Source organism: Rattus norvegicus, chromosome 17 (assembly GCF_036323735.1).
Source record: "Rattus norvegicus strain BN/NHsdMcwi chromosome 17, GRCr8, whole genome shotgun sequence".
In the NCBI taxonomy this organism is placed as follows: domain Eukaryota; kingdom Metazoa; phylum Chordata; class Mammalia; order Rodentia; family Muridae; genus Rattus; species Rattus norvegicus.
Genome location: NC_086035.1, coordinates 50,512,714 through 50,539,994, shown reverse-complemented (window position 1 = coordinate 50,539,994; position 27,281 = coordinate 50,512,714). Strand labels below are relative to the sequence as shown.

General features: G+C 39.1%; 1 protein-coding gene and 1 pseudogene across 5 annotated transcripts in view; one reads left to right on the top strand and one right to left on the bottom strand.

The window, feature by feature from the left end:
- Positions 1-27,281, top strand: part of Amph (amphiphysin) — a 243,566-nt gene that overhangs the window by 138,589 nt on the left and 77,696 nt on the right. For all 5 annotated transcript variants that reach the window (XM_039096041.2, XM_063276719.1, NM_022217.2 and 2 more), the window contains 3 exons: positions 13,650-13,704; positions 18,788-18,882; positions 21,150-21,245. In XM_039096041.2, coding sequence (XP_038951969.1) covers positions 13,650-13,704; positions 18,788-18,882; positions 21,150-21,245 — 246 coding nt within the window. The remainder of the gene's footprint in view (positions 1-13,649; positions 13,705-18,787; positions 18,883-21,149; positions 21,246-27,281) is intronic.
- LOC108353132 (HAUS augmin-like complex subunit 6 pseudogene) lies at positions 204-4,484 on the bottom strand (annotated as a pseudogene).

The following is a 27,281-nucleotide window of genomic DNA, read 5'->3' as shown; positions in this document are numbered from 1 at the left end:
AGGAAGGCTACTGGTTTGTTAGAGTTAATTTTATATCCAGCCACTTTGCTGAAGGTGTTTGTGAGCTGTAGGAGCACTCTGGTAGAATTTTTGGGGTCATTTACATATAGTATCATATCTGCAGATAGTGTTATCTTGACTTCCTCCTTCCCAATTTGTATTCCTTTGATCTCCTTTTGTTGTCTAATTGTTCTGCCTGGAAATATGAATAATCTTGTTGTCTTCTTCCTGATTTTAATGGGATTGCTTTGAGTTTCTCTCCATTTAGTGTGATGTTGGCAATTGGTTTACAGTATATTGCTTTTATTATATTTAGGTATGAACTTTGAATTCCTGATTTTTCAAATACTTTCAACATGAATAGGTGTTGTATTTTGTCAAAGGCTTTTTCAGCATCTAGTTGAGATGATCATATATGTTTTTCCCCCTGCTCTGAGTTTGTTTATATAGAGGATTACATTGATAGATTTCCGTACATTGAGCCATCCGTGCCTTCCTAGAGTGAAGCCTACTTGTTCATGGTGGATTATCATTTTAATATATCTTGGATTCAGTTTAGAGAATTTTATTGATTATTTTTTTTTGCAAATTTCTCATTGATATTCTTGTTAAATATAAATAGAATTAAATTCTCAGTCTAACATACACAAAACAGAGTCTGACTGTTCTTTAAACATCTGGCCATCTTCTACCTTTCCCCATCTCCTCAATTCACTCCATTTCATCTTCACCTATCACATACATGCATTTTATCCCATCAACTTCATTCTGCAGGACCAATATACTTAGAATTCATTAAGTCTGTTTACAATTTTACAAACGTTACAGTGTGTTGCTTTGATTACACATCCAAGGGTACTACACCTCATTCATTTTGTGTTATTACCAGAATATCCATCAAGATCCAGTAAAATGGTTTATTTCTCTTAAATGAGAGGGATATGGCTATTTAGTGGCTATTAGATTATGCACCCATCCTTATGTTAATGACTGATATTTTTTTTTCTTCTTTTTTCTTTTTTTTTCCGGAGCTGGGGACCGAACCCAGGGCCTTGCGCTTGCTAGGCAAGCACTCTACCACTGAGCTAAATCCCCAACCCCATGACTAATATTTTTAACATAACTATATTTGTAATTTACTTATAAGATTATTCTAGGAATCAAAATGGTTTTCTAAAATTTGACATTTGCTGTTCTTAAATACTTCACATTTCAAACTCATAATATTTAGCAAGAAAAAGAGAGAGAGAGAAAGACCTAAACACATTATAAGAAGCCAAAGTATATTCAGAACTTCTCTGATGCTAGAAAGAGAATTACACTTCCAATGTGTGGATCTCAGCTGCAGTTAAGTGACAAGGCTTCAGAGTAAGTGCATCAGCTAAATCAACTGGAAAATGCTTTATCTTGTCAAATCAGAGAGTCTCTTGCTTCAAGGCTCTTACTTGAGATTTCTTCTTCTTTTAAATTAGGCAGAAATTCCCCAAGCCTACATGGTAATGTGGTCCTCAATTTTTGCTCCACCAGAAAAGCTTTAGATAGAGGTGATACAGTCTGTGTTCTTTCATCAAAGGACACGTGGGAAGACAGCTTTGTACAGTCAACAAACAAATCTTGAGTGTCCAAAACAGTGCATGTATCATCTACTTGCTTGGCTACAGGACTCAATTCTATTTTGTGTTGTTCAAGGTTAGACAGGCGAGATTCTTTCCTGATTTTGTTAAGAGATTTCTTCAGAGCCTCATAACTACTAAGAAGAGACTGTAAATTGGAATCTAATTCTGGAATAGCTTGTCTTTTCCCCAAACCATCTGGAAAAGCATCACTGTCTACATAAGTCTTTGGTTCCAGGTGAAAAGTGGTCTCTGAATTTGTAGAACTATTAAGACTTAGGTGACCAACTTCTTCTGGAAGAGTCTCATGTAATATGCCAATGCCACTCAACCTCTGGAAAGAATCCCATAGCAAAGTCTTATGCGTGGAAGGTTCACTGCAAGAAGCTTGTGAGTAGTCCAACAGTCGAACACAGTCCTCTTTACTTCTACCCATCACATCTATTCCACTGCCCACAGCAGGGGAGAATGCCTCCATTTGTCTAGTTTCTGAAAGCCTGGTGGCTGCACATTCTAAATCTTGCTTACAAATCATTTTCTTATTTATCAAGTCTGACTCATCTTCTGTTGGGGGTTCACTGATCTGACTCGTTACCAGATGTTTCTGAGGTACACTGGTAAGCTGATCTGGAACAGCTTTCTCTTCAGGCAAATAAGACCCATCAAAATCTGGGGAAAAAATAGCCATGCTAAATTCCCTCTGATTATGCAGTGTAGATGAAGACTCTGACGACACGTCTCCAGCTTTGGCATCCACTAGAATCCCATCTGAACTTCTGTTAACTTCAGTTTCGACAGCTTTTCTCCATGAGCTTCTAATATCAGCTACTCGTCCACCAGCTGATCTTGCTCTCTCTGGAATGGATCACTCTTTTTCTCCAGCAGAGACCCTCCGGATACACTACTCTGTGCATTCTTTGCAGTATCTGATAAAGGAGAGACTTCCAATTCAGAACCTGCTATTTTCTTATAAGGCACGTTTTTCTCTTTGGGAGTCCTCATATTTGGATCCTTCTCAAGTAGTGTGAAACTGTTTGTATCTGAGGACGAAGCACACTGTCAGCGCCATCACACACATTTCCTGGGGTATCCACTTCTTTTCTGCTACCATTTTCTTGTTTAACTTCTTTATGTAAATCTGGAAGTGACGCAGGATACTTAAAAAGTACACTCTTTGCATATACTTCCTCTGACACAGGATCAAACGAAAGGGGAGACATGGGAGGCAAAAGATCCACAGCTGAAGGCCCGCCTTTAATTAGACTGAAAGGAGACACACCAAGAAAGCCTTTCCACTTCGTATGCCATTTTTCTTCCTTTTCAACAGTAGAATGTCTTATTGCAGTGACGTTCTCTTTTATTTTATGCCTTTTGAATCTTCTCTTGTATATTACTCTTTTCATCACAGGGTCCCAGTCTTTTAATTTGGTTTTGTAGACCCATGCATTCTGATCTTGCGTTTCATACTTGCTTAACAATCAGATGCGCATTATCCTGGTATTTTTGGGTAACATAATGTTCTCTTTGCAAAACCTGTAAAAATCTGTTGCGTGCTACATGGCATCTGGCAAGGCACTTGTGCATATCTTGTGGCTTTGCATTAAATGTTTCTGCAAAATGTAGAGAATTGTTAGAGTTTGTTTTAATATATTTGATTGCAACATATCTTGCAAAATGATACATCAGATGAATAAACTTAGGACCACCGGGAGACATAAGCAATGAGCCAACAACCTGAGGAAAACTACTCCCACATTCAGCAGAAATCTCTTTTAACCATTCACAGCAATGTTTCCGGAATTCCATGTCAAGTTTTTGGTCAAATGGAGGCCAGCAATCTCTGAAAACTTCTTTGGCAAGAGACTCATCCAGTGTTTTAAACAAAAAATAGGAAACTATATGAAAGGCATCACGGTTCAGTTTGTCAAACATGTCCCTTTAATCCCAGAACTCCGAACGCAGAGGCAGGCGGAGACTATAGAGTGAGTTCCAGGACACCCAGGGCTACACAGAGAGAGGGTGTTTGGGTTTTGTTTTTGTTTTTTTGTTTTTTTTTTGTCTCAAAATACCAAAATAATAAGTGATGATGATAATAATGATGGGGATGATATAATAATGGAATCACTCTTTTAATTAAATTATAAGGAGAAAAAGGTGCTTGAAATCGGAAGTTCGGGTCTAAAGTACATGAGTATAAACAAGGTACTTCATTTTGTGATCACAACCATAATAATTTAAGTGGCAAAAGAAAGGTTATCGGCTTTTGATTTTTCATTCATTGTTTTGGCCAGCTGTAACATGCTTTAGTTCGGATTCCAAGTTTAAACCCACAGTCAACTGCTTATAAGACGTTTGCATATACAGTTCCCCGATGCCTCCCACCAACTACAGACCACAAAAGCAGGGAGGGTTAAGAGGGCCGGCCGTTTTGTCTCAACTGCAGGGCACTCCTCCCTACACTGGTGACGAACAGTCAGTCCCCCGCCTTGGGCTGGCGGCCTCTGAGTTTTGCCTCCACCGGGGACCGCGCCACCGCCCGGGTCTCCTTACTCTCTAAGGTGCGCGTAGGATACCATCTTCCCGCCGACCCTGACGCCGGAACTCGGATCCAAATCCAGCGCCTGCAGGTACATCCAGAGATGCTGCTTCTCGAAAGCGGAGTCCCGGGCGGAGCTCATGCTTTCCAAAGGCACGGCGACTCTGACGGAGGAAAACGAAGGCACCGAAACCGTGAGGACCCTTGGACCCCTCCTCCTACAGGCATCCCAAGGTGACGGCAACCCCTCTGCTGCAGCCGCCTGCTGCCTCCTCTCCAAGAGCCATCACACCACAAAAGGCCGAACGCGCCCAGAAAACCAGGGCAGTGACTGCAGCGATTTATTGAGTATTTTTACATTGATATTTTTAGGTGAAATTGATATGTAGTTCTCTTTTTTGAGGGTCTTTTTATGGATTAGATATCAGTGTAACTGTGGCTTCATAGAAATAATTGGGTAGTTTTCCTTCTGTTTCTATTTTATACAATAGTTTGAGAAGTATTGTAACTATTTCTTCTTTGAAGGTCTGATAGAATTCTGCACTAAAACCATCTGACCCTGGGCTTTTTTTGGTTGGGAGACTTCTAATGACTGCTTCTATTTCCTTTGGGGTTATGGAGCTGTTTAGATGGTTTATTTGATCCTGATTTAACTTTGGTACCTGGTATCTGTTTAGAAAATTGTCCATTTCATCCAGGTTTTCCAGTTTTGTTGAGTATAGACTTTTGTAATAGGATCTGAATATTTTTTTAATTTTCTCAGTTGTTTCTGATTTTGTTATTTTGGATACTGTCTCTGTGCCCTCTGGTTAGTCTGCTTATGTATCTTGTTGGTTTTTCTCAAAGAAACAACTCCTAAATTTGTTGATTCTTTGTATAGTTCTTTTTGTTTCTACTTGGTTGATTTCAGTGCTGAGTTTGATTATTTCCTGCCATCTACTCCTCTTGGGTGTATTTGCTTCTTGTTGTTCTAGAGCTTTCTGATGAGCTGTTAAGCTGTATGATATCTCCAATTTCTTTATGGAAGCACTCAGGGCTATTAGTTTTCCTCTTAACACTGCTTTCACTGTGTTCAACAATTTTGGGTATGTTGTGCCTTCATTTTCATCGCATCATAAAATGTTTTTTATTTCTTTGTTTTTTTTTTTTCTCCCCTGACTAAGTTATATAAGATAGTTGTTTAACTTCCATGGGTTTAGCTTTCTGTTGTTTTTGTTGCTATTGAAGACCAACCTTAGTCCGTAGTGGTTCAGTTGGATACATGGGATTAATTCAATGTTCTTGTATCGGTTGATGTTTGTTTTGTGTCAGGGTATATGGTCAATTTTTAAGAATGTACAATGAGATGCTGAGATGAATGTATATCCTTTTGTTTTAGGGTGAAATGTCTTGTAGATATCAGTTAAATCCATTTGGTTCATAACTTCTTTTTAGTTTCTTTGTGTCTCTTAATTTCTTTTTCCATGATATGTTCATTGGTGAAAGTGTGATGTTGAATCTCCTACTATTATTGGGCGAAATTCTAATGACTGCTTCTATTTCCTTTGAGCTTCAGTAACATTTCTTTTACAAATGTGGATGCCCTGGCAATTGGGGCATAGATGTTCAGAACTGAGAGTTCATCCTGTTGGATTTTCCCTTTGATAAGTATGCAGTGTCTTTCCCCATCTTTTTTGATAACTTTTGGGTGAAAGTCTATTTTGTTGGATATTAGAATGGTTACTCCAGCTTGTTTCTTGGGACCATTTGCTTGGAATAGCTTTTGCAGCCTTTTACTCTGAGGTGCTGTTTGTCTTTGTCACTGAGGTGTGTTTCCTGTATGCAGAAAAATACTGGATCCTGTTTACCTATCCATTCTGTTAGCCTATGTCTTTTTATTGGGGGAATGTAGCCCATTGATGTTGAGAGATATTACAGTCCAATGATTGTCTGCTCCTGTTATTTTTGTTGTTAGAGATGGAATTATGTTTGTGTGTTTCTCTTCTTTTGGGTTTGTTGTGAGAAGATTGGCTTCTTGCCTTTCTTGTGTGTAGTTTCCCACCTTGTATTGTACTTTTCCTTCAATTATCCTCTGCAGGGATGGGTTATTTTAAAGATATTGTTTAAATTTAGTTTTGTCTTGGAATAGCTTGGTTTCTCCATCTATGGTAATTGTGAGTTTTGCTGGGTGAAAAGGCTGGGCTCACATTTTTGTTCTTTGAGGTTCTGTGTGATATCTGCCCAGGATCTTCTGGCTTTTAGAGTTTCTGGTGAGAAGTCTGGTATAATTCTGATGTCTGCCTTTATATGATACTTGACCTTTTTCTCTTACTTGTTTCAATATTCTTTCTTTGTTTTGTGCATTTGGTGTTATAATTATTATGTGATGAGAGGAATTTCTTTTCTGGTCCCATGTGTTCCGTGTTTTGTCAGCTTTTTATATATGTATGGGCATTTCTTTCTTTGGGTTAAGGATGTTTTCTTCTGTAATTCTGTTGGAGATGTTTGCTGGCCCCTTTGGTTTGGGAATCTTCACTCCCTTCTATACCTATTATTCTCAGGTTTGGTCTTCTCACTGTGTCCTGGATTTCTTACACTTTTTGGGAGAGGAGCGTTGTACTTTCCTTGACTGTTGTGTTGATGCAATGACTTCTACCACTGGGATTCTTTCTTCCATCTCTCTCTTATGTTCTAGCGGTAATGCTTGCTTCTGTGACTCCTGTTCCATTTCCTAGGATTTTCATCTCCAGGGCTCTCCCCTTTGTGTTTTCTTTAATGTTTCTATTTCCATATAGAAACATATAGAAATTGGATGGTTTTGTTCAATTCCTCCACCTGTTTGATTGTATTCTCCTGTATTTTTTAAAGTGATTTATGTGTTTTCTCTTTAAGGGCTTCTACTTATTTACTTTTGTTCTCCTGTATTTCTTTAAGGGATTTTTTTGTGTCCTTTTTAAAGTCCTCTATCATCTTTGTGAAATGAGAATTTACATCTGAATCTTGCTTTATAGGTGTATTGGAGTATCCAGGACTTGCTGTGATGGGAGAACTGGGTTCTGATATTGCCAATCCAATTGACTTCTGTTGCTTATGTTCTTGTGTTTGTCTCTCACCATCTGGTTATCCCTGGTGTTATTTGGCCTCCCTGACTCTGTCTGAACCCTGCCCTTCCTGTGACCCTGTGATTCTGTGATTCTATGACCCTGTGTTCCTGGATGTGTCAGAATAACTGTCAAGTCAAGCTGTAACTGGAGTGTGGGCTGTGTGCATGCAGATTCTTAATTAGAGAGATGACTTAATGACATCTAAATTTTTATATGTGTGGTATACATATCACCTTGTACACATCACAAATAGTTTCAACCTTGCTCTCCATGGTGTGTTAGGTACTCTGTCTAAATGAATATTTATAACTTTCTGCCCTCTAATTTTACATGAATCTGCTTGCCCACAATTTTGGGAAGGCATCAAGCACCACAGTGAAGTTGTTTTGTTTTGTTTGTTTGTTTATGTCTGTTTCTGAGTTGGCTTGGGCAGAATCCTTTGTGCACAGAAGACTACATGTTTCCCACTGAACTTTTTTCCAATTCACGATGACTGGATTTGGACTTTCTGGAATGAGTTTTTTGTTGACAACCATGTACAAAAATTATGAGAACTTCCAAATCACCACCAACTGCAGTTTCCACGGCCAAGGTGAGGTTAAGCTCCCATAGCTATGTGCCTTGAGATCTGAGTTCCTCTCTAGTTCAAGCAGTGCCTGAGGGATTCGTGACTCATATTTGTCTGGCTTCTCATCTTGGATCCTCACGATCTTTGTCCCCGAGTTGAACATTGCCTTGTTCTTGCAGAGGTTCTACTTAGAAAAAGATGTTCCTACTTTTGTAGCAAAAGGTACCTGAATAGAGAAATCAGTTATTACATTACCACATTTCAGACATTAATTCTATGCTACTGTATTTTAAACAGATATCAAGTCCCTGAAACCTTAAGGTAATTTCCTGTCTTGCATAACTTCACTAATAACATTTGTCATATATTGTTTTCTCCTCCTCCTCCTCTTCTCATTTTTCTTCTTCTCTTTGTCCTCCTCCTCCTTCCTCTTCTTCTCTTTGTCCTCCTCTTCCTCCCCCCCTCCTCCTCCTCCTCTTTGTCCTTCTCCTCCTTCTCCCCCTCTTTCTCTCTTTCTCTTATGTCCAGTTTTCTAATGTTAGTGAGGGATAAAGACTCACATCCCCTGCCCATGGGTGTCATGCCCAATGCACAATGTTGTGTGTAAAAGTAGTTGTTAAAATCATCTAGCACTAACTAGTGTCCTACAATATCATTAACTCTATGCATTTTGTTCATAATCTTATTAACTCAATACCTAAAATATGGCTTATTTATTTTTGAAAGAACTAACTGAGAAAAAATGAAGCTAATAAAATTGTTCTTTGTTGACTCCTGGAGTATTTACTATGATTAAGTTCTTGGGTATTTTTGATTCTTCAATGTGCTACTTATTACACCTTAATGGATACCTGGCTCTGAAGCCAAAGACCTAGAAGTCTATCAAAATGTATTGCAGCTCCTCTTTGTCACTTCATAGAAAGCCCACCTGTCACTGCCAGAGTATATCATGGCGTTTCTCTTCAGTGTCATTTATTCATGCTTGTTTGGTACTTCATAGACAATGTCTTTTAATGTTTCAGTACAGATACCACTGCTTGTTAGGTGGTTTATAGATGATGACTTCATAGACAGTGCTTCCTGGTTCTGAAGACCCTTACAGATGCAACGGTTTTGAATTCTGGGTTGTCTGGGTACCACTCACTGCGCACAATGCTGCACTTCTTGACAGATTATTAATGCAAATTATCAATGAGCTTTTGTTCTTCTAAACTAGCATGTTGAACAGTAACTTGAAAACATTAAACTAAACATGAAATGTGACTTCTTTGTACTAATAAAGATCTTTGAAATACTTATTGCTAATGTGCAGTGTTTCTCTCTTAATTTGATTTCTAACTTCAAACTGATCCTTAGGGAGTGTGTTGATGAAAGCTGCACACAGGAGAAAGAAGCAAGATATCATAAGTCTCAGCAAGGCAGAGATCTTCTAATCCATATGAACTTTGTATGTGCCTGCTAATTTTTGCAACCTCTATTATGAAATCGTCACATGTTTTCCAGGAAATCTGAAGAGAAGGCAACCTGAGGGAGTGCCTCCTTCTTCCCTGTGTTGGAAAAGTGTGAAAGAGTTTTAATGTTGAAGAAAAAGAATCCCAAGTCCCTTAGGTTCTATGTGTGGTAAAGTGGGGAACCAGCTTGGCTTGAGAAATAGCAGGCAGCTACTGACAAATTGATAGAGGATTCAATTGAAAGAAGAAAAGAACTTCTGACCAACATCGGAACTTTCCTGCAATAATATAGTGTTTGGTAGGATAAGGGCCTTTGTAGGTAGCAAATCCTCCTTGGGTCTTGTTTGAAAAAGAATTTTATATGATTTAATTATAATGATAGCTTTCTTTGCTCCCCTGTTTCCATGATCCCTGAAGAAACTGTGATCAAAAGGTAAAATAATAGTGTGTAATACCATTCGTTGAAAATTGCAAAAAAAAAAAAAAAAAACCAAACGAAAAACAAAAACAAAAAAAACAAACAAAAACTAGTTAGGAAAAGTAAAGACATGTAGTACCACAGGTATGAGGAGTTAAATATATTTTCTATACACATAGAATACAAAATTTATGATTGAGTTCAATAAAGGTCCTAAGAGGAATTCAGACTGGCTTCAGAGTCAGTGAAATCTGAATAGCAGGAGAAGCATTTTTCAACCTAAATTGAGGAGAACTGTATTGAGGTCTGGGTTCTGTGGAGATGCACCAGTAACATTGGAGAAACGGGAGAAATCATTAGAAATGAATGAGGGAAACATACACCAGAAAGCACAGTGCATTGGAAACAAATAAAGGGAAAGTATTTTCCAGAGGGTAGGTGCTGCTGTGTCACAGGAAATCCTGTGTGGAGAAGGGGAGTGCAGACACAGAGAGAGGGAAAGGAAAGCCATTGACCAGATCATTACAGAGCAGAAAAGGACCACAGGAAAGGGGCTGAGCCTCTCTGCTCTTCTGTTATAAGCCAGCAACAAGCAAGCCTTAGAAACATCGGACAATTCTGCTAGACCACACACATAACCTGTGACAGGAATCCTGGCACATGGTACAGATGAATAGGAAGGGAGCATACAAACATATAGTAAGAATATATTACAATCATCTATGTTCACCCACAATGATGGAGAGAAATATCGACATGCAAAAGAAGCTGCCCTATCATATGCTGGAGGTGAACAATTTTCCTGCAAAGCCTTTATATTGTGGAATTAGGTAGAATTTTATATGGAGCTCAATGGAGTTGTTACTGAAAGATTTACATGCCCTTGTGGGGGAAATTAAACATTTTAATAATTGGGAAAGAAGAAAGTAATTTAAAGCTCCATTTTCTGCTTAAATTGAACTCATCTATTTAAGCTAGTATTGTACAGCCTGAACTTTTCCTCACTGTTACATTAAAAAACAATTTCTTCTTAGAATCTCACTTCATTAAAAAAATAATCATTTCTTGTTGGCAAGATGAATCCAGTGTATGGAGTTGAGCATGAATAATTTAATTTCTTTCTTGTTTTCAAAGGAAAGACAGTGGCTTATTGTGGACTATATTTGGCACACTTTGTTCTATGTATATTTGTGAAGTGAATGATCTCTCCTGCTGTGGTACTTATGCTATTTCATGTGCACTGAACCATCTTGGTAACTTATGGCCATGCAAGCTGACTCTGCATATTATTTGCATGAGATGCTGAGGGCGAAGCATCTTAGTCTAAAGGGAGGATTCTCTTATCTTTGTGACCCTGAACTGTTGCAAAGGACCAGGAAGAGCACAGCCATGCTCTAAAAACCAAAGGTATCTATGTGTGAGGGTCTGGCCTAAGGACTGCAAGCATGGTTTTCTTCTGGATGTATTCCTGAGAAGCCACTGACAATGACCCAGATTCTCTACTTTGCTGGTTCGAGACTTTAGCGTCAGGTCATTTGGAGTCTAAATCTTTCCAAGACTGTCTGAATTTAGATCTGATTCTCTAAATCTAATCTCTGGAATTAGGGATGGGTAACCTGGCTTCTCTGTAAGGACAAACCATCCTTTTCCGTTGTCAAAGCGTCCATTATCTTCTAAGCATCTGCTTTAACATTTCCAGTTGCTTTTGGTTGCTGGATTTCTGTGAATCCCAGCAATGCTTTTCTGCTTAACAGCTCCACGGGATCTTTTGTTATTGTATCTCTGCCTTCTCTACTTGTCAGTGGTCTGTGCTCTCTGTGACTCATTCAATTGGGCAGTTTGACTGTATTCTGCTGAGGTCGCACTATCACCATGACTTTCTACAGAAATGGTTCTAACTTTTGGAAATGCAAAGAGTAGCTGTATTGCATTTCTTCTCTCTCTGTGATCCAGTGCAGGCAAGCAGCTCTCCCACCCCTGCCTGATGTCCTACACTGTGGATCTCAGAGCACAAAAAAGACATTCAGGGATGTTTGATGGCTCCCGTCTTACTGCTTCATGGCACTTCTACTCACATTCATGGCCTAAGAGAAGCACTATAGCCAAGTCTGATGTTTTAAACTGGAAGTCTTACTCCTATTAAAATAATTAGGAAAGATTGGCAATAATATAATCATCCAAATATATATTTTACATCTTTCATATACAATACTTTCTTTTCTGAGAAGAATACAGATCAACTTTTCTGAAGTCACAAATTATATCAAACCTGTGTATATTGTTTTTCCTATAGTACACACCTATAATCTACATGTGTATAGATGAGACATGGTAGAAGATTAACAACAATCACTTTTCATATTTCCTAAGGTCATGTGACTTCACCAAACTACTCTTCTTTTTTATGTTCAGAACTCTCACTTTTTCACTCTGGTATATCTAAACCACCACAACGAGTGCTCCCACTCTCAGGGCCCGTTTTAAGGTAACATTTTCTTAAACACAAGGATAGTGAACAAAGCATCTGAAGCATATACAACATGGACACCTTCATCAAACATAGGGTTTATGTTCCTGTAAGGGAGAGATCAGGGCATGACTCAATGCAATGCACAAATTAAAATTTGGGATTGCTGATGGAGTTTTCCATGAAGTGCTTTTGCACCAGGGTTGATTATGAGATATGGCCTCTGTAGAAAGTGAAAGGGTGATCAGGCAGGGGATGACCTACTGTCTTCAGATTTAGATTTGAGTGGGAAAAGTCCTTTTCCTGAGATATTGCCTTAGCAGTCTTGAAGGCTGTGGCATTTCTGGAGGCTCTTCACTCTCCACCTTACTTCATACATGGAATCCCCTATCTTTAGCGTCTCTGTGGAAAGCTTTGCTACTGTACTCTCTCGCTTTAGAATTTCACCTGTCATTCCCTAGCTTTTTACAGTTTTTCTTCACTGTGGTTCTAAATGGCTCATTAAGTCAAGAGAACCCTAGAATGTTTATTTTACACCATTTCAATACACTAAGAGGACAGCCACTTATTTAAAACTTGATGATTTCCTTCTCCCATCCTGAATGGAACTACTCTGATTGAAATGTGTGTTCAAGTAAATACAATAACCTTCAACCCTTATCTGATGTTAGCAGTATACAAAGTAGCAAAACTAGTCTGAGCTTAATTCAAGTATACACTTTCCCTCTGTGCTCCGTACATAGCTTTCTCAGACACAATGTGACTCTGTGCTCCATTGCTGCTCTGTAGGATGCACCTTGAATCCAACATACCCTTCAGGTAAATTATTCTTGTCAGAGTTTCTTTGTATTGGTCACAAAGATTAAAAATAATCTTTGTGTTTTTATGATATTTCAGAGTTCTTACATATCTCTGAGTGTTTTGAATGGCTGTTTAGGACCAAATGCCATTTGTGTATGATATAGTTTGCTTAGATACTTTAGGCTTTGTGTTGGAGGATGACTTATAATCATTGGATTACTTTGTTAAGCAAATATGAGTGCCACATTGTTCCCATTAAACAAAGGTGGAACAGTTTCTTTTTGCACGTTTGCAGCATTATCAGAAGACTAAGCTTTGTTCAGAGCATTGTGCTTCAGCATTTACCTTCCAGCAGGCTGCCAGACAGACCCACAACAGCCGGCAGCATGGTAAACACAGGGGATGAAATCTGTGTCATTATTTCCTGGCATCTAAATTTAAAAAGCAGTGACTGTAAATACACAGGAGTTTGCCTGCTGGACCCCATTTTCTAATCTTAGCAAAATCTTATTTTTCTTTCTTCTTCTGACTAGCACCTTTATAAGTACCAAGATAGATGGGCATATTATCTTGTTCAGATTGTGCTTGCATATTTATATTTTTTGCAATAATAAGGTTCTGGAAATGATAACCGAATCTTATTGCTTCTTAGATATTTGTATGCAAAACATAGACAGGATGTTTAGTATATCTGTATTTGTATGTTTTTCAGGCAGAGGGTACCAGACTTCAGCGAGAACTGCGAGGATATTTAGCGGCAATCAAAGGTAATGTGAATGTGTGTTGTTTATAACCTGCTTCCAAGTGAAGCTGTTCTTAGAATTTGTAGGAGACAGGAATGAGTGTTAATGAGGAAGCCACTTGGCTTTCTGGCAAGTAGGGTACTTGAACACAGGTGTTTTATTCCGCCCACCTCCAATTTCCATTGAAATGATAATCAGAATACACATGGACAAATATACATCTGCCCTTCTGTTGCAAACTAAGAATAAATACCACCCACATGGCAGAGATTTCTAGGAAGGCTCCTTAGACCTAGTGTGTTAGAGATTTACTAAAGCAAAGCTGCTGCCTGGGGAGTTAGGTCCCAAGAGTACAATACTCACAGACCCACTTAAGATCTCTCAATATGGGGAGAAAGAAGTTGTAGCACAAGCTGGTTGCAGTTGGGCAGGGAACACAGCCTGTGACTTGCAAGAACAAAACCAAAACAACAACAACAAAACGCCCCCCCCACACACATTATTTATAAAGTCCTGCCAATGTGCTAGATTGTTTCCCAGATGGAAATAGCTAGACCTCTGCAATGGTTTCTAATCTTTGTCACGCAAACTCAGAGGCTAGTGGAAGGGGGAAGAGAGGAATGGGTGGTGGGCTGTGCTCAGTGAAGCTGCTCTCCATTGATCACCAGGCCTTCTCTGAGTCAGAGCCAAGGGCATCAGCAGATGTGGTACTCCGCGGATTAGACCTCAGATCTCAAGACGTGTGGCAGCAGGATGAAGTATCTATAAGTTGTGTTATGGAAATTCTCCAAACATTGAAGGCCCCATTTTACATTTCACTACTGCCTAATTCAAATAACCAGTTAAATATTTACATGCAAAATTTTTCAAAATCAGATTAAAACACAAAATATTTAGTCCCCGTTTTTCGAATGAATTAGGTCTTTACAAGATACCCCAAAAGATATAAACCAAGAACAAGAGATTTGATTATATAAATGTGTATTTAAAACTACCATACTTTGACAATTTATTCAATGCAATTGAACTAAGATATAAAGAACCTAGTAAGTAAACTAAGTAGAGAAAGGTTTGTTTGTTCTCCCTCTCCCTCTCCCTCTCTTCTTCTCTCTCTCCCTCTCTCCCTCTTCCTCTGAACAAAATATTTGAGGAAAAAAATTAGGTAGAGAAAAATAAAACAGGGGAAGCTGAGGCAGGAAGATGATAAGTTCAAAGCTACCCTGATCAACTTAGTGAAATTGTCTTGAAATGAAAATGTAAACAGGGTTAGGGTGACATAGTTTGGTGGTGGAACAGTCATTTGTGTAGTTGACTACCCATTCCTAGGTCCAGTCCCCAGCACTGCAAAATCAGAAAGTAGCAAAGAACTTCTGAGGGCTGTGACATGAAAATGCCATCTTCAAGACTCACTAAAGAATGGTTAAAGAGACAATGGCACAGGATTCTCCTTCTGTATAATTGTGTATAAGTTGGTCTCTTTTATCTCATTAATATAGAGAATTCTCCAGGAAAAGACTGGTATAATTCTTTTCTTTAGTATAATAGAGAAAGAAAGCTCCTTAAGTGAGGCAGTAGTTCAGTGAGGAACTTGGGTGGCTCATGAAAGCAGCACCCGCCTACTTCTGGTGGCCACATCTCTCTGATGGAGAAGCGATCATATGAGCTTGACCCTCCTTTGTTTCTGCTGATTTGATGGTATTAGTTAGTTATGTTGCACGGTGTTCTGTGTTGATGTTACTTTGGCGAAAAACTGGAATGATGAATGTTTAAGCAGATGCCTGGTGAGCTTCTCAGAGTGCTACTCAGAGCTGCCTACGACACTGTGTTCTTCAGACATACAGTGGTGTAGGCAGGGTATCCCAGATGGCTGCTCTTCTCAGTGTTAAGAAGAATAAGTCATGCTCATGGGAACACATTTTGGATTGGAAAACACAGTTAAACACAAGGCTCATGCATGCATTACATAGGTCATAATTAGCCTTGTGAAGACATTTCACTTGAGGCCAGTTTCTGTTTTATCGAGAATGCTGGCAAATTGATGGTAGTGCAGTGCTCACAACCTCACAGCACCATTTCAGCAGCAGTACAAAGAGACGAGATCAGTCCCAGAGGCTTGTAGAAGCTGAGGCAATTTTGGGAGAAGCATTGAGTCACTGTCTGAATTCACAAACGCTATCTCAAAACTAGTACCCTAGCCCTGTCTTTTAGACTCTCTGCCCTCTCTCCTATGGCATTCACTGAACCTCAGGTCTAGAAGTTGTGCCACTTGGAGTTTGTTTTTCTGTGGCCACTTCTCTACATTTTGACCATCTTCACATCTCTGTAGTAGCGTCTGTCTACTGCATAAAATAAGCTTCTTTTGCTGAGTGATCAGACGCTGTGGGTATAAGAATAAGTCTTTAGAATATAGTTAGAAGCCATATTGATTTAAAAACTTGGCAGTTTTAGGTTTTCCATCTACTAGGGTCCATTGCTCCTCCAGCATCTGGTAGCTCGCTACGTGTATAGTCCCAAGCATGAATTCCCTCCCCTTGAGCAGCCTTAAGTCCAATTAGATCACAGTTGGTAGCCCCTAAGGTAAAAGTGTTCTTATTGTTCCCCCGGGGATATCTCATCCCACTTGTCATTACTGGGCTTTATAGGCTTTATATTTGGGGAGGATTATTGATTGTTTTTCTTCCTTGGCTGCTTGAATGGCCTTTATAATACTGTGAGAGCTAGTTAATCCTCAGGGAGGAGCCTCCAAGGTCAGTCCAGCTTGATTCCTTCAAGTCCAGTGTCTGGAGTGTGTGGTGTGTCTTCAGAAATAGAATTTTACCTTCAAGTTCTGGGAGGGAGCCAATGAAAATGGCAGCAGCCGACATTGTTTTGGGAGTTCTGAACACTCCTGACCAACAGTAGGAAGGGAGGTTTCTTTACTTGGGCCTGGGGTTTTGTTACATGGTCTATTCCTCTTGTAGCACACTGCTACCCAATGTAGTGTGACTCCAGTGACAACATTTCTGCAGGCTTATTGGAGTGGTTGCTTCTTGTTCTGTACAAGCTCGATTAGTTTTAACTGAAATGTTTATTTCAAGGCTATGCAAGCAAAGAACACTCATATTGGAGTGCAATATCTACCATTAGTCTCAGAGGATGAAAGGAAACTCATGAACTTGGCGTCAAATGGAAATCTATTTTACTAAATACCTTGGAGAAAGCCCAACATTTTTAAAAGAGGCTCCTATCTAATAGAAACTGAATATTCCTCCTATATATGGTACTCTGTGGTGATATACAAGCTTATAAATGACTAATCTTATATCATGTATTAGACGTTAACTGCCAGCAGTAGCTTTTAGCATGAATTCTCTTCTAAGGGAAAAAAATTACTTTGTAAGGAAACTGGACTTTAGATATTTGTGTTGTATTCTGTAATCAGAATAAGAACTTTGTTTTAGTTTGGTTTTGTGCTTTTAGGTAATTTATAAAGAATAGAAATTTAATTGGCTCATCTGGAGTTTGGGAATTTCAAGATGAGAAGTCCCACATCTGGAAAGCTCTGCCACTCTACAGCATAACCATTCCCTGAACAAAGGAGAAAAAGCGAGGAGCTCATTCTCTAGAAGGCTCTGTCCTCTTGGATATGAGCCTGCTTGCTCAATAGTAGCACTAATCCATTCTTGAAGGCATTCTGACAGTCTCTGCTTGAAGACTTCCCTGTACTGATAATTAAGGTTCTAAAACATAAACTTTGAGAGGCACATTCATGTGGAAATATTTCCCAGCTGTAAAATATCCCAAACTCTTTGTGCACTTTACAAGGAAGTCCACCCCTTTATCATTTGAGTCTCAATCCACCTGGTACGTATGGGGTCAACTTCTTGGAACCCATTTCTATGTTAAAATGTTTTTTTCCAAATTCTCCGTGTATATGCCATATATTGGACAGTCACTAAGAGAAACATGACTGTAATATTGTGTTTTTAGCATCATTGAGTAAATTTTGTTTGAGGCCAGTTTTGTTTTTCACCACAAAGGTCATTTGACTGACAGTGGCATCCCCCAACTTGTCTAGTGCCTATTTCTTAGCTAATAATAATTTTTTCAGTTGCAGGCAGAGATTAAAGAAAATACCAGGAGCCTTGTCATCGGGATTATAGTTCAGCTCCTTGCTGAATCCAAAACTGCTTACTGTCTGCCCATCAATCATGTGGTTGTTTTCAGTTTATAAATGATTTCAATCCTTGCTTTACTGCATTACCCTATATCAGCTTCTTCGCGATAAAGGCTTAGACATTAATGTGGCCACCTGGAGTCTTCCACCTATTGTTTGCTTATATTTCTAGTGTCATTTACAGGCACCACCATGTAGACCCAGCATCTGCATCTTATTCTCTATGCTTTGATGGGTCTGACCATGTCAGGAGGAGGAAAAGGGGGTAGTGTTAGCAAAGCCCTAGCCGTGCTTTATACCTCAGCTGCTCATAGAAGCTTCACACCATGACTATTAATAACCATGTTTGCCACCTACCAATGTGCAAAGAAAATTTAGAGCCATAGGCTGATGAAGTCAAAACTGTCTAAAAGGCCTTATCCAAAACTGTATTTACAGTTTTAAGAGATAAATACATTTTACTCCTTATCTTAGGAAGAAAGTTCCTCTTGAATTGTAACCATTTTCAACAATTTTACTATTTAAATCATTAAACCACTTTCAGCGGACACATATGAAAGTCCTATTTATACTGTTTCTACCTGCTTCAAAAGTGCTATATTTCTGTACATTGATCCAAGATTAATTTTGCTTTTAGAACTTTGCAATGTTGCCTACTATTTTTGTGTCCTAACTATTTGTTAGGTCCCCTTTAACAGGCAACTAGAGCACACTGTTGTTGCAGTTCTTAGATGATGACACTGTTGAAGTTTTCTGAGACCCAGTGTTTTGCTACCATTGTGTCAGTTACTAAAAAGGTGTATCATGAGAACGAATGTAAGGTTAGGAGTCTCTCCAGGAACGATGTAGGTGTGCCATCACAGTTCTTTGTGTGTCACTTAGCAAAGCGGGGCATAAGACAGCAATGCCTCCCTATTCCATATAACCGGAACTGGTTTTCTCCGTTGCCAGGTATGCAGGAGGCCTCAATGAAGCTTACCGAGTCACTACATGAAGTCTACGAGCCAGATTGGTATGGACGGGAAGATGTAAAGATGGTTGGTGAGGTAAGAGCTGGATGGCAACTTCTAGGAGTCCCTGAGTGGCTTCCAGAAGACTTCTACTACTTAGTCCACATTTCACTTCTCCACCTCAGGGCATGAATCACAAATCAAGATGAGATACTAAAAAAGCAGCCTGGAGTTCTACTGCCTAGGCCATCACCAACTTGTAGTGTGAGGGAAGGTGATTTTAAAACCACTTGAAGTTGGGGTTAAAGATTGCTTTTCCTCATAATAACAGTGACTCGTTCATGTCTGTTACATAACATAGATTGTACCAGTTATATGTGGCAGAGTCTTTTATCAACTTGATTTTCATGAAGCAATTTCACCCCCTTTTCTCCTTCTCCCTTTTAATCAGCCCTCCTGGAATGCAGAAACAAAAGCTCATAAGTTTACCCATCCCTCTTTAGCACAGCTAGTCCAGTCACTAAACTCTACTGAACTTTATGACAGCCTTGGATTTGGAAATATCTCCGCACATGAATTGAAGACTGTGGCCCTAGGTCACCCAGCTTCCAGTAAGAGAGCAAATGAGTATCACCACCTTGTGGAAAGTGGAGTACAACAAATAGCAAGAACAGCCATGTAACCTCAGGCCGCTCTTTTATCCTCGAGGGAGTCATTCCCATGTAAAAGACTGGAGTAATAACAATTATAAGGTCCTCTCACCAGTGCTCAGAACATGTCCTGGTCATTGATGGGTGAGTGCTTCTAGGCAAAAATTATCTCCCCTCCAAGATCTTTGTTGAAGCGAGAGCAATTGTTTGTCATGTCAGCTCCTCAGGTGAGTCAGTAAAGGTCCTCTAGGAACAGAAGATCTGAGCTAGATGACGCAGCCAAAGCCCAGGGGAAGTTAATTCAGGAGCTGCATATCTCTGCAGCCTCAAAAGGGCAACCATAGTGAGTCTCTGGCTGTTGCTTGGCAGTGCTGACACCCTGATATCCATGACATTATTAGAACTGAAAGGAAAATGGATTTATCTGTGGGAAGGGCTCTTGTTAGATATATTCTAGCTTCCAAAATCTTTCAGGATGTGGATAGGTGAGGTTTTTCCCACATATTACTTTTTAATGCAGTTACCAAGTATTTTTGTCATCTGACATTTTTCCTGTATGAAGACATCATATTTCAACAACATGTTGTTAAACGTTTATCTTACTTTGTATATTTCTGACTAATAATATATTCTCAAAATTCATCACAAGCAAGAAAAATTTAAAGAATAATGGAAAGTGTGCTCCTATCCTCAGAACATTGTATGATTCCATTTTGTCCATGGCAATGCTACTATTGACACTGACACTTTAGTGAAATGGCTGCTATGCTGCATTAGTCCCTGTGGATTCCAGGACCTCTGAACCCACAGTTCCAGCTTCAAACATCATCCTTTGGACAATAGAGCAACCGATCATTACATGTTCAGTGTCTACTCAGAACAGATGACGGGCCTTTTTTATTTGATGGATTTAAATTATTTTGTTTCCTTAAGATTTTTAAATTGGCCATTATAATAACTAGAATTTAGTTTTTATAGGTCAAAAAAGGAAACAAAATGCAAATAAAGCTTCCTTGTTTTTGGAAATGCTATCAGGCAGCCTAAACTGGACTCAGACCTACTGTCCAGCTAAAGCAGGCCTTGGTCTTCATGGCTCTGTTTCCCAAGTAAAGAGATTATTGATGTGGGTCACTGTCTCTACCTCTAAGTTAGATTGCACTGGTTTGCTTTCCAAACAAGATCAAGATTTACCACTCACTTAAAGAAATTTTGGAGTGACAGCCCAAGTATGACATGACAAATACCAAAGATATGTTTTTTAAACCACTATATACCTCATAGTGATAGCCTCCCACTATAACAGAATTTTCTCTTAATTCTTTAAGTGATATTTAAGCTGTGTTTTGTTATTTGTTCTCTCTGGGATGGCTCTAATTTTATTAATTGTTGAAGATAAGTTAGCTGTCTCACAGGAATTCTTAATCTTGTTACACCAACACCCATCTACTGTGACTTGGGAATCTGTTAAAGCCTCTGCACTCCTCATAACTCAGAATCAGTAATGTACTCAAACAAGCCAAGCTCTTAGCTTATATTGTCAATGAGAACACTGACCAGACTGCCTTGAAGTTTGATAGAATCCTAATTAGTCCATATCATCTCTTCTAATATGTCAGGAAGTATTGCTTTCTACATGTTATGATTTTAGATATTTTAGCAGTTTAATGAAATGTATGTGGAATTATGGAGTCACTGTCTCTGTTTCTCTTTCAGAAGTGTGATGTGCTGTGGGAAGACTTCCATCAAAAGCTAGTGGATGGGTCCTTGCTGACACTGGACACATACCTGGGCCAGTTTCCTGACATAAAGGTATTTCATTCTCCATGTGTGAAGGAAATAATTGAATGGTCTCATGCAGTTATTAAAATCAGAGCAAGAGAAAGGAATTAAAAGTTCTCAAGTTGAAATGAAAGACATTTATAACTTTTCATTTATTTAAGCATGGATTTTTCATCTGCCATCCTGAAATAACATCCAGCCACAGAAATCAAAGCGCTCCTCTTAGTGAACACTTCAATGCTTCTTTCTTTATTAAGTCTTTTCAAACCTGTAGATACAAAATTGGAAATCAAATACCTAAAGTCTTTTTATATGTAGTATGAGGCAATTTTCATTTGAATAAATGACGGTCAGAGGGAGTAGAGAAACTGAACTGTGAATGTGAGGAGAAATCTGATATTTCACTATTTGCGGTTAGTTTCACATGTGGTCACAATGCACCTGGACATTTTGCTGGGCTTTAAATTTTCAGATTAAATCAAATTATGAGCCTTTTAGGATGTGAAAGAATTATGTTTAAAACAATGGCTTTGGCGCTTACCTCCCCTGCGAGGGTAAAGAAGTGAATGGTTGAATGTTGTAGCTCTAGAACTGTCATTGTAGCCAAAGCTGTGTTTGAACAAACATCTGTATGCAACAGATGTGCAGCAATAGCCTTTTTGCTTCTGCGATCAAAATGGAGTCAGGGTATTTCTAGCAGGGTAAGGAGGTTATGAACCAGCACCAGTGGGCACCTATGACATCTTGCACAAATCCATTGTGCCCTGGCCTTCTGTGTAGTCATGAACAAATACCAGGAAACTACCTATAGGAAATGCTCTGGCGTTGTTCCCACAGTGAAATGAAATGGCGTCACCACGTTAGCACGCAAGGGAGGACTAGCTTTTCTACCCCCACAGACTATGAAAAAAAGAGCATTTGGGCTTTCTGGACTACTGGGTAGGAACTTAAGTGGATCTCTCCAAATATATTCCCCTTGGTGGCCATCAATGAAACAAATCGGAATGATGGATCACCATGTTAATATAGGCACTAGAGATATCTTCCCTGTGTTCTCATTTCCTTAGAGTCTCTGTGCAGGTATCTGATAGAACAGACACCTGACTATCAGCAAACATTAGAGTCGAGGATTTACGACTAGAATTTACTAGTTCCTCATGATTCAGAGTAAGGGATTAGATGAGGGATGAGCGATGGTGATAGAAACAGTCTGTGTGTTGATAAACAGAGGCTCAGTGGTGGTGATTTCAGGCAGTATGGGCTCTGACTGTGCATAGTAAGGTGCAGGCTCTATTCTAATGTACTTGCTCTATTTTGGGTCACCTTTGGTTCTGGAGAATTTCTTATCCCCAATTTCATTGGTTTCTGATGTGCTTATCTTGATGGTCTCTTTTTGGATTAATCCTAATAGTGATTCCAGTCTGATTTTGAGAAACCTGTACAGCTCACTTCCTGTTCTTTTAAAATTAACTTATTAAAAAAACATCCTTGTCAATGAACAAGAACACTACACCTCATATTTATCCAAACCCAAAGTCTGTAAAACTTAGTAAACTTATTTACACTTAAAATTGGCATTTGTAATGGAAGCTGTGAAGCTTCACATTAGATTTCATGCTTTTATGACTGAATTTATTTTGTGTTATCCAAATCCATCTGCTCTGTGACATCTCCAAATATCTAGAGAGAGCTAGACCCCATCATTGCTGAAACCAAAGCCACTTGCACAAGGGTTTCCCCAGGTCTAAAAGTGGGACCACTTTGTTGAACTTTTTCTTTCTGAAGGAGAAGGAGTCTGGACTTTTAAAAAGCCTTGTGTGTGCTAAGCTTAGAGAGACAGTGATGGTGGCTAATTCTGTTGTAGAATCAAGTGTCATCCAGGATTTCACTCGCTTTTCAGTGTGTTTAAGAATATTTAGTGTGCCAATACTCTTTTAAGACTGAGCCAGCCTACGGATACCACGCAAAATTCAAAGTCAGATAAAAGAACTAAGAGTCTCTGCTCAAGTAAGATCTGGGAGTCAGGGCATAGCAGCCACATGCTGGACTGTGACAGGCAGTGAAACTATGTCAAGTGTCTGCAGACCTGTAAAGTGCGTTCCAAACCCAGCTTGTCATTGCACTTGCTGCTTATGCCGCCTTTCATCTAATATTTGTCATTTACAAGAGAATTGACTTGTAGTCTGAATCAGTGTATCCATGAGAGAAACAGAAACCAGGCTTCATTCCTCCGTGCTCTGATGTTACCTCTATCGCACTCAACCTGCAACTCGTCTAACTCTGTTGTGTTTTCATAGTGTGACTTAACTATGGGAGGTTGGGACTGACTAGATAAGTAGATAACTGAAAGGCACCTGAATTTCAGAAGAAAAAAAAATCCAGTGTATTACTGAGAGGCAGTTATTTTATTGCTTGTGTTTCCTAAAAGTGTATAATTACAAAGCAAAGATGCATAGAATTACAGGGTTGAAACAAAATCATAACTGATTGTACTGACTGTCATTTCAGTTCATTTGAAGTCAAACTGATGCGATACTCAGTAGAACTTTTCCCAAGGAGCCCCTTTCTTGAGGCACAGAGTTGCGGTCACACACATGGTGATCCTCCAGTAGCAGCATGTGTAGATATTTAATAACATATATTTAAACAAGGGTTTCCTCATGCTACTCTGAAGGCAAATGCACTTTAAGGCTTTCCATGTGTCATGTGAAGAGGCTGAATCAATCTCCTCTCCCTTTTCCTTTACTCTTAAGCTATACTGACAAAATTGTCATCCAAGGCAGAGGATTAGAAAACAGCAAGATGACAAATAATTAAGGAAATATCATGTGTATCTCAGGAAAGAGACAACTTGGAGAGTGAAGAATAGCTATATTGAAGTCTTACATGTATTCAATGAGTCTGATTTAGAAGTGATAGTTGACTCCCTATGGTCATAAAATGATGATTAGTGACTATGTAATGAAGAGGGGTTTTGATGGGAAGGAGCACTATGAGTAAGATGAACTGAGTGGATAATTTTCAAAGCATGGACCAAAATTGACTTCCTTGACTCCCAATAAGATCAACAGGCACATGCATTCAAAACCTCAACAAATTTCCAAGCATTTACCACAGACTGTCACAGAAGGCTGAGAAGTACCATTCATGAGGATGATGTTTGACATTTGAGCTGTGACTAGCAGGGCAGTCCATGTTGTGATTCCCATTGTGTCGTGCTGACATTTAAGATCAATATTATGATAAGAACACACATGTCATCAACCCAGGCAGGCTTACAGCTGTGAAGAATTATTATAAAACATAGTTTAGATTCTAAGTTGGCACCCATGCATGAATAACTAAGCATATATTTAATTCAGTGTGCCCAGATGAATTCCAAATTGGGGTTGCTAGAGAATATTAAATAGTGAATTATTTTCTAAACTACAGAAATGTAAGGTGGTGAGGAATTTCAATTAAGTTTATTACTATTACTTAAAATGACTTAAGTTTAGCATTGGGTACCTAATTAGAATTGTGTTGTATGAAAAAGTTAATCTGAGTTAACTCTGTTTTTATGAATCTTTGAGTATTTATTTATTTATTTATTTATTGCTCCAAACTTCCAAAATGTCATATAGAAAAGGAAATATGATTGACTTGTTTTTATAGCACAAAACTGTCTGTGTCAAGTGAATGACAGATTTTACAATATTTAGTTCCACCCTAGTAAACTACCTTCTGTGAGGGCCTTGCCAGTTCCAGAGGGCAAAGCTTCACAAGATTCACCCCACCTATTTTTCAAACAAAAACCAGATTACACTGTACTCTTCCACCTCCTTCTGAAGCATGGTAGTAACTGAATTTCAGCTCTTTTCAAAGACCAATGCTATCTTCAAAAACTAATGATTTGCTATTTGGAAGATATTAAAGATGTTCCCGGGGCCGAGTCACATCCCTACAGAACAGTCCTGAGGTGGTGAGTGCTACACAAGCTTCTGTAGCTTAGAAATAATGAGCTTTATCACTTTTCTGACACAAGAGGTTGCTGGTCTTGCGAAAGAGATTCATTTTCCCTTGCCTAGGCTAGCTCAGTGACCACCATAAATCTACTCAGAGTGTGTCTTTTAGCATTTCCTGGCCATGTGGAAATGGTAGCAACAGAAAAATATCATTGAAATGAATATGAAGAGCTGAAGCTGCTCATTTAGAATAACCTTCTAAATCTATCTGTCATGAGTGTCAGTGGCGTGTGGGGAAATTATGTTGAATTATGAGCAGAGTCTGTGCAGGCATTGGAAGAGCATTGTTAACAGCATTCCAAGAGTAGGGCAAGGTTGACAGGAAGTTAGATAGGAGAGCACTCAGAAGGTGCACATTGGAAGGAGGCTGACTGCCTCTGGCAGGTGCTTACCACATCCACCCTCCCACTCCTCAGGGTCAGCTTTGTTCTTGTGTGCAGCTTCTCTCACCTCATCTATTCCTGCTCCAGTTAGGTTCAGACATGGTGAACAGTTCTAGACTAATTCCAGGTCTCTCTGAATAAAATGGGACGAATCCTTACCATATGCACACTGTAGAACGCCGAGCGGATTCATGGGTATTCTTGTTCCCCTTTTAAAGAAGGAGTGAAGCATTCACATTTTAGTCATCCTTCTTGAGTTTCATGTGTTCTGTGCATTTAGGGTAATTTGAGAATTTGGGCTAGTATCAACTTATCAATGAGTGCATACCATGTGTGTTTATCTGTGATTGGGTTACATCACTCAGGATGATATTTTACAGTTCCATCCATTTGCCTATGAATTTCAAAAAGCCATTGTTTTTGATAGCAGAATAGTATTCCATTGTGTAGATGTACCACATATTCTGTATCCATTCCTCTGTCGAAGGGCATCTGGATTCTTTCCAACTTCTGGCTATTATAAATAAGGCTGCTATTAACATAGTGGAGCATGTGTCTTTGTTACCTGTTGGAGCATCTTTTGGATATATGCCCAAGAGAGAAATAGCTCAGGTAGTTCAATGTCCAATTTTCTGAACAACCTCCAGACTGATTTCCAGAATGGTTGTACCAGTCTGCTTTCTCCACATCCTCGCCAGCATCTGCTGTCGACAGAGTTTTTGATCTTAGCCATTCTGGCTGGTGTGAGGTGTTATCTCAGGGTTGTTTTGATTTACATTTGCCTTATGACTAAAGATGTTGAACATTTCTTTAGGTGTTTCTCAGCCACTCGGCATTCGTCAGCTGTGAATTCTTTGTTTAGCTCTGAAGCCCATTGTTTAATAGGGTTATTTGTCTCCCATCTAACTTTGTGAGTTCTCTGTATATTTTGGATATAAGCCCTCTTTCAGTTGCAGGATTGGTAAAGATCTTTTCCCAATCTGTTGGTTGCCGTTTTGTCCTAACAACAGTGTCCTTTGCCTTACAGAAGCTTTGTAGTTTTATGAGATCCCATTTGTAGATTCTTGATCTTACAGCATAAGCCATTGGTGTTTTGTTCAGGAAATTTTCTCCAGTACCCATGTGTTTGAGATTCTTCCCCACTTTTTCTTCTATTAGTTTGAATGTATGTGGTTTGATGTGGAGGTCCTTGATCCACTTGGACTTAAGCTTTGTACAGGGTGATAAGCATGGATTGATCTGCGTTCTTCTACATGCTGACCTCCAGTTTAACCAACACCATTTGCTGAAAATGGTATCTTTTTTCCATTTGATGGTTTTGGCTGCTTTGTCAAAAATCAAGTGCCCATAGGTGTGTGGGTTCAATTCTGGGTCTTCAATTCTATTGTACTGGTCTATCTGTCTGTCTCTGTACCAATACCATGCAGTTTTTATCACTATTGCTCTGTAATGCTGCTTGAGATCAGGGATAGTGATTCCCCCTGAAGTCCTTTTATTGTTGAGGATAGTTTTAGCTATCCTGGGTTTTTGTTATTCCAGATGAATTTGCAAATTTTTCTGTCTAACTCTCTGAACAATTGGGTTGGAATTTTGATGGGGATTGCATTGAGTCTGTAGATCGCCTTTGGTAAAATGGGCATTTTTATTATATTAATCCTGCCAATCCATGAGCATGGGAG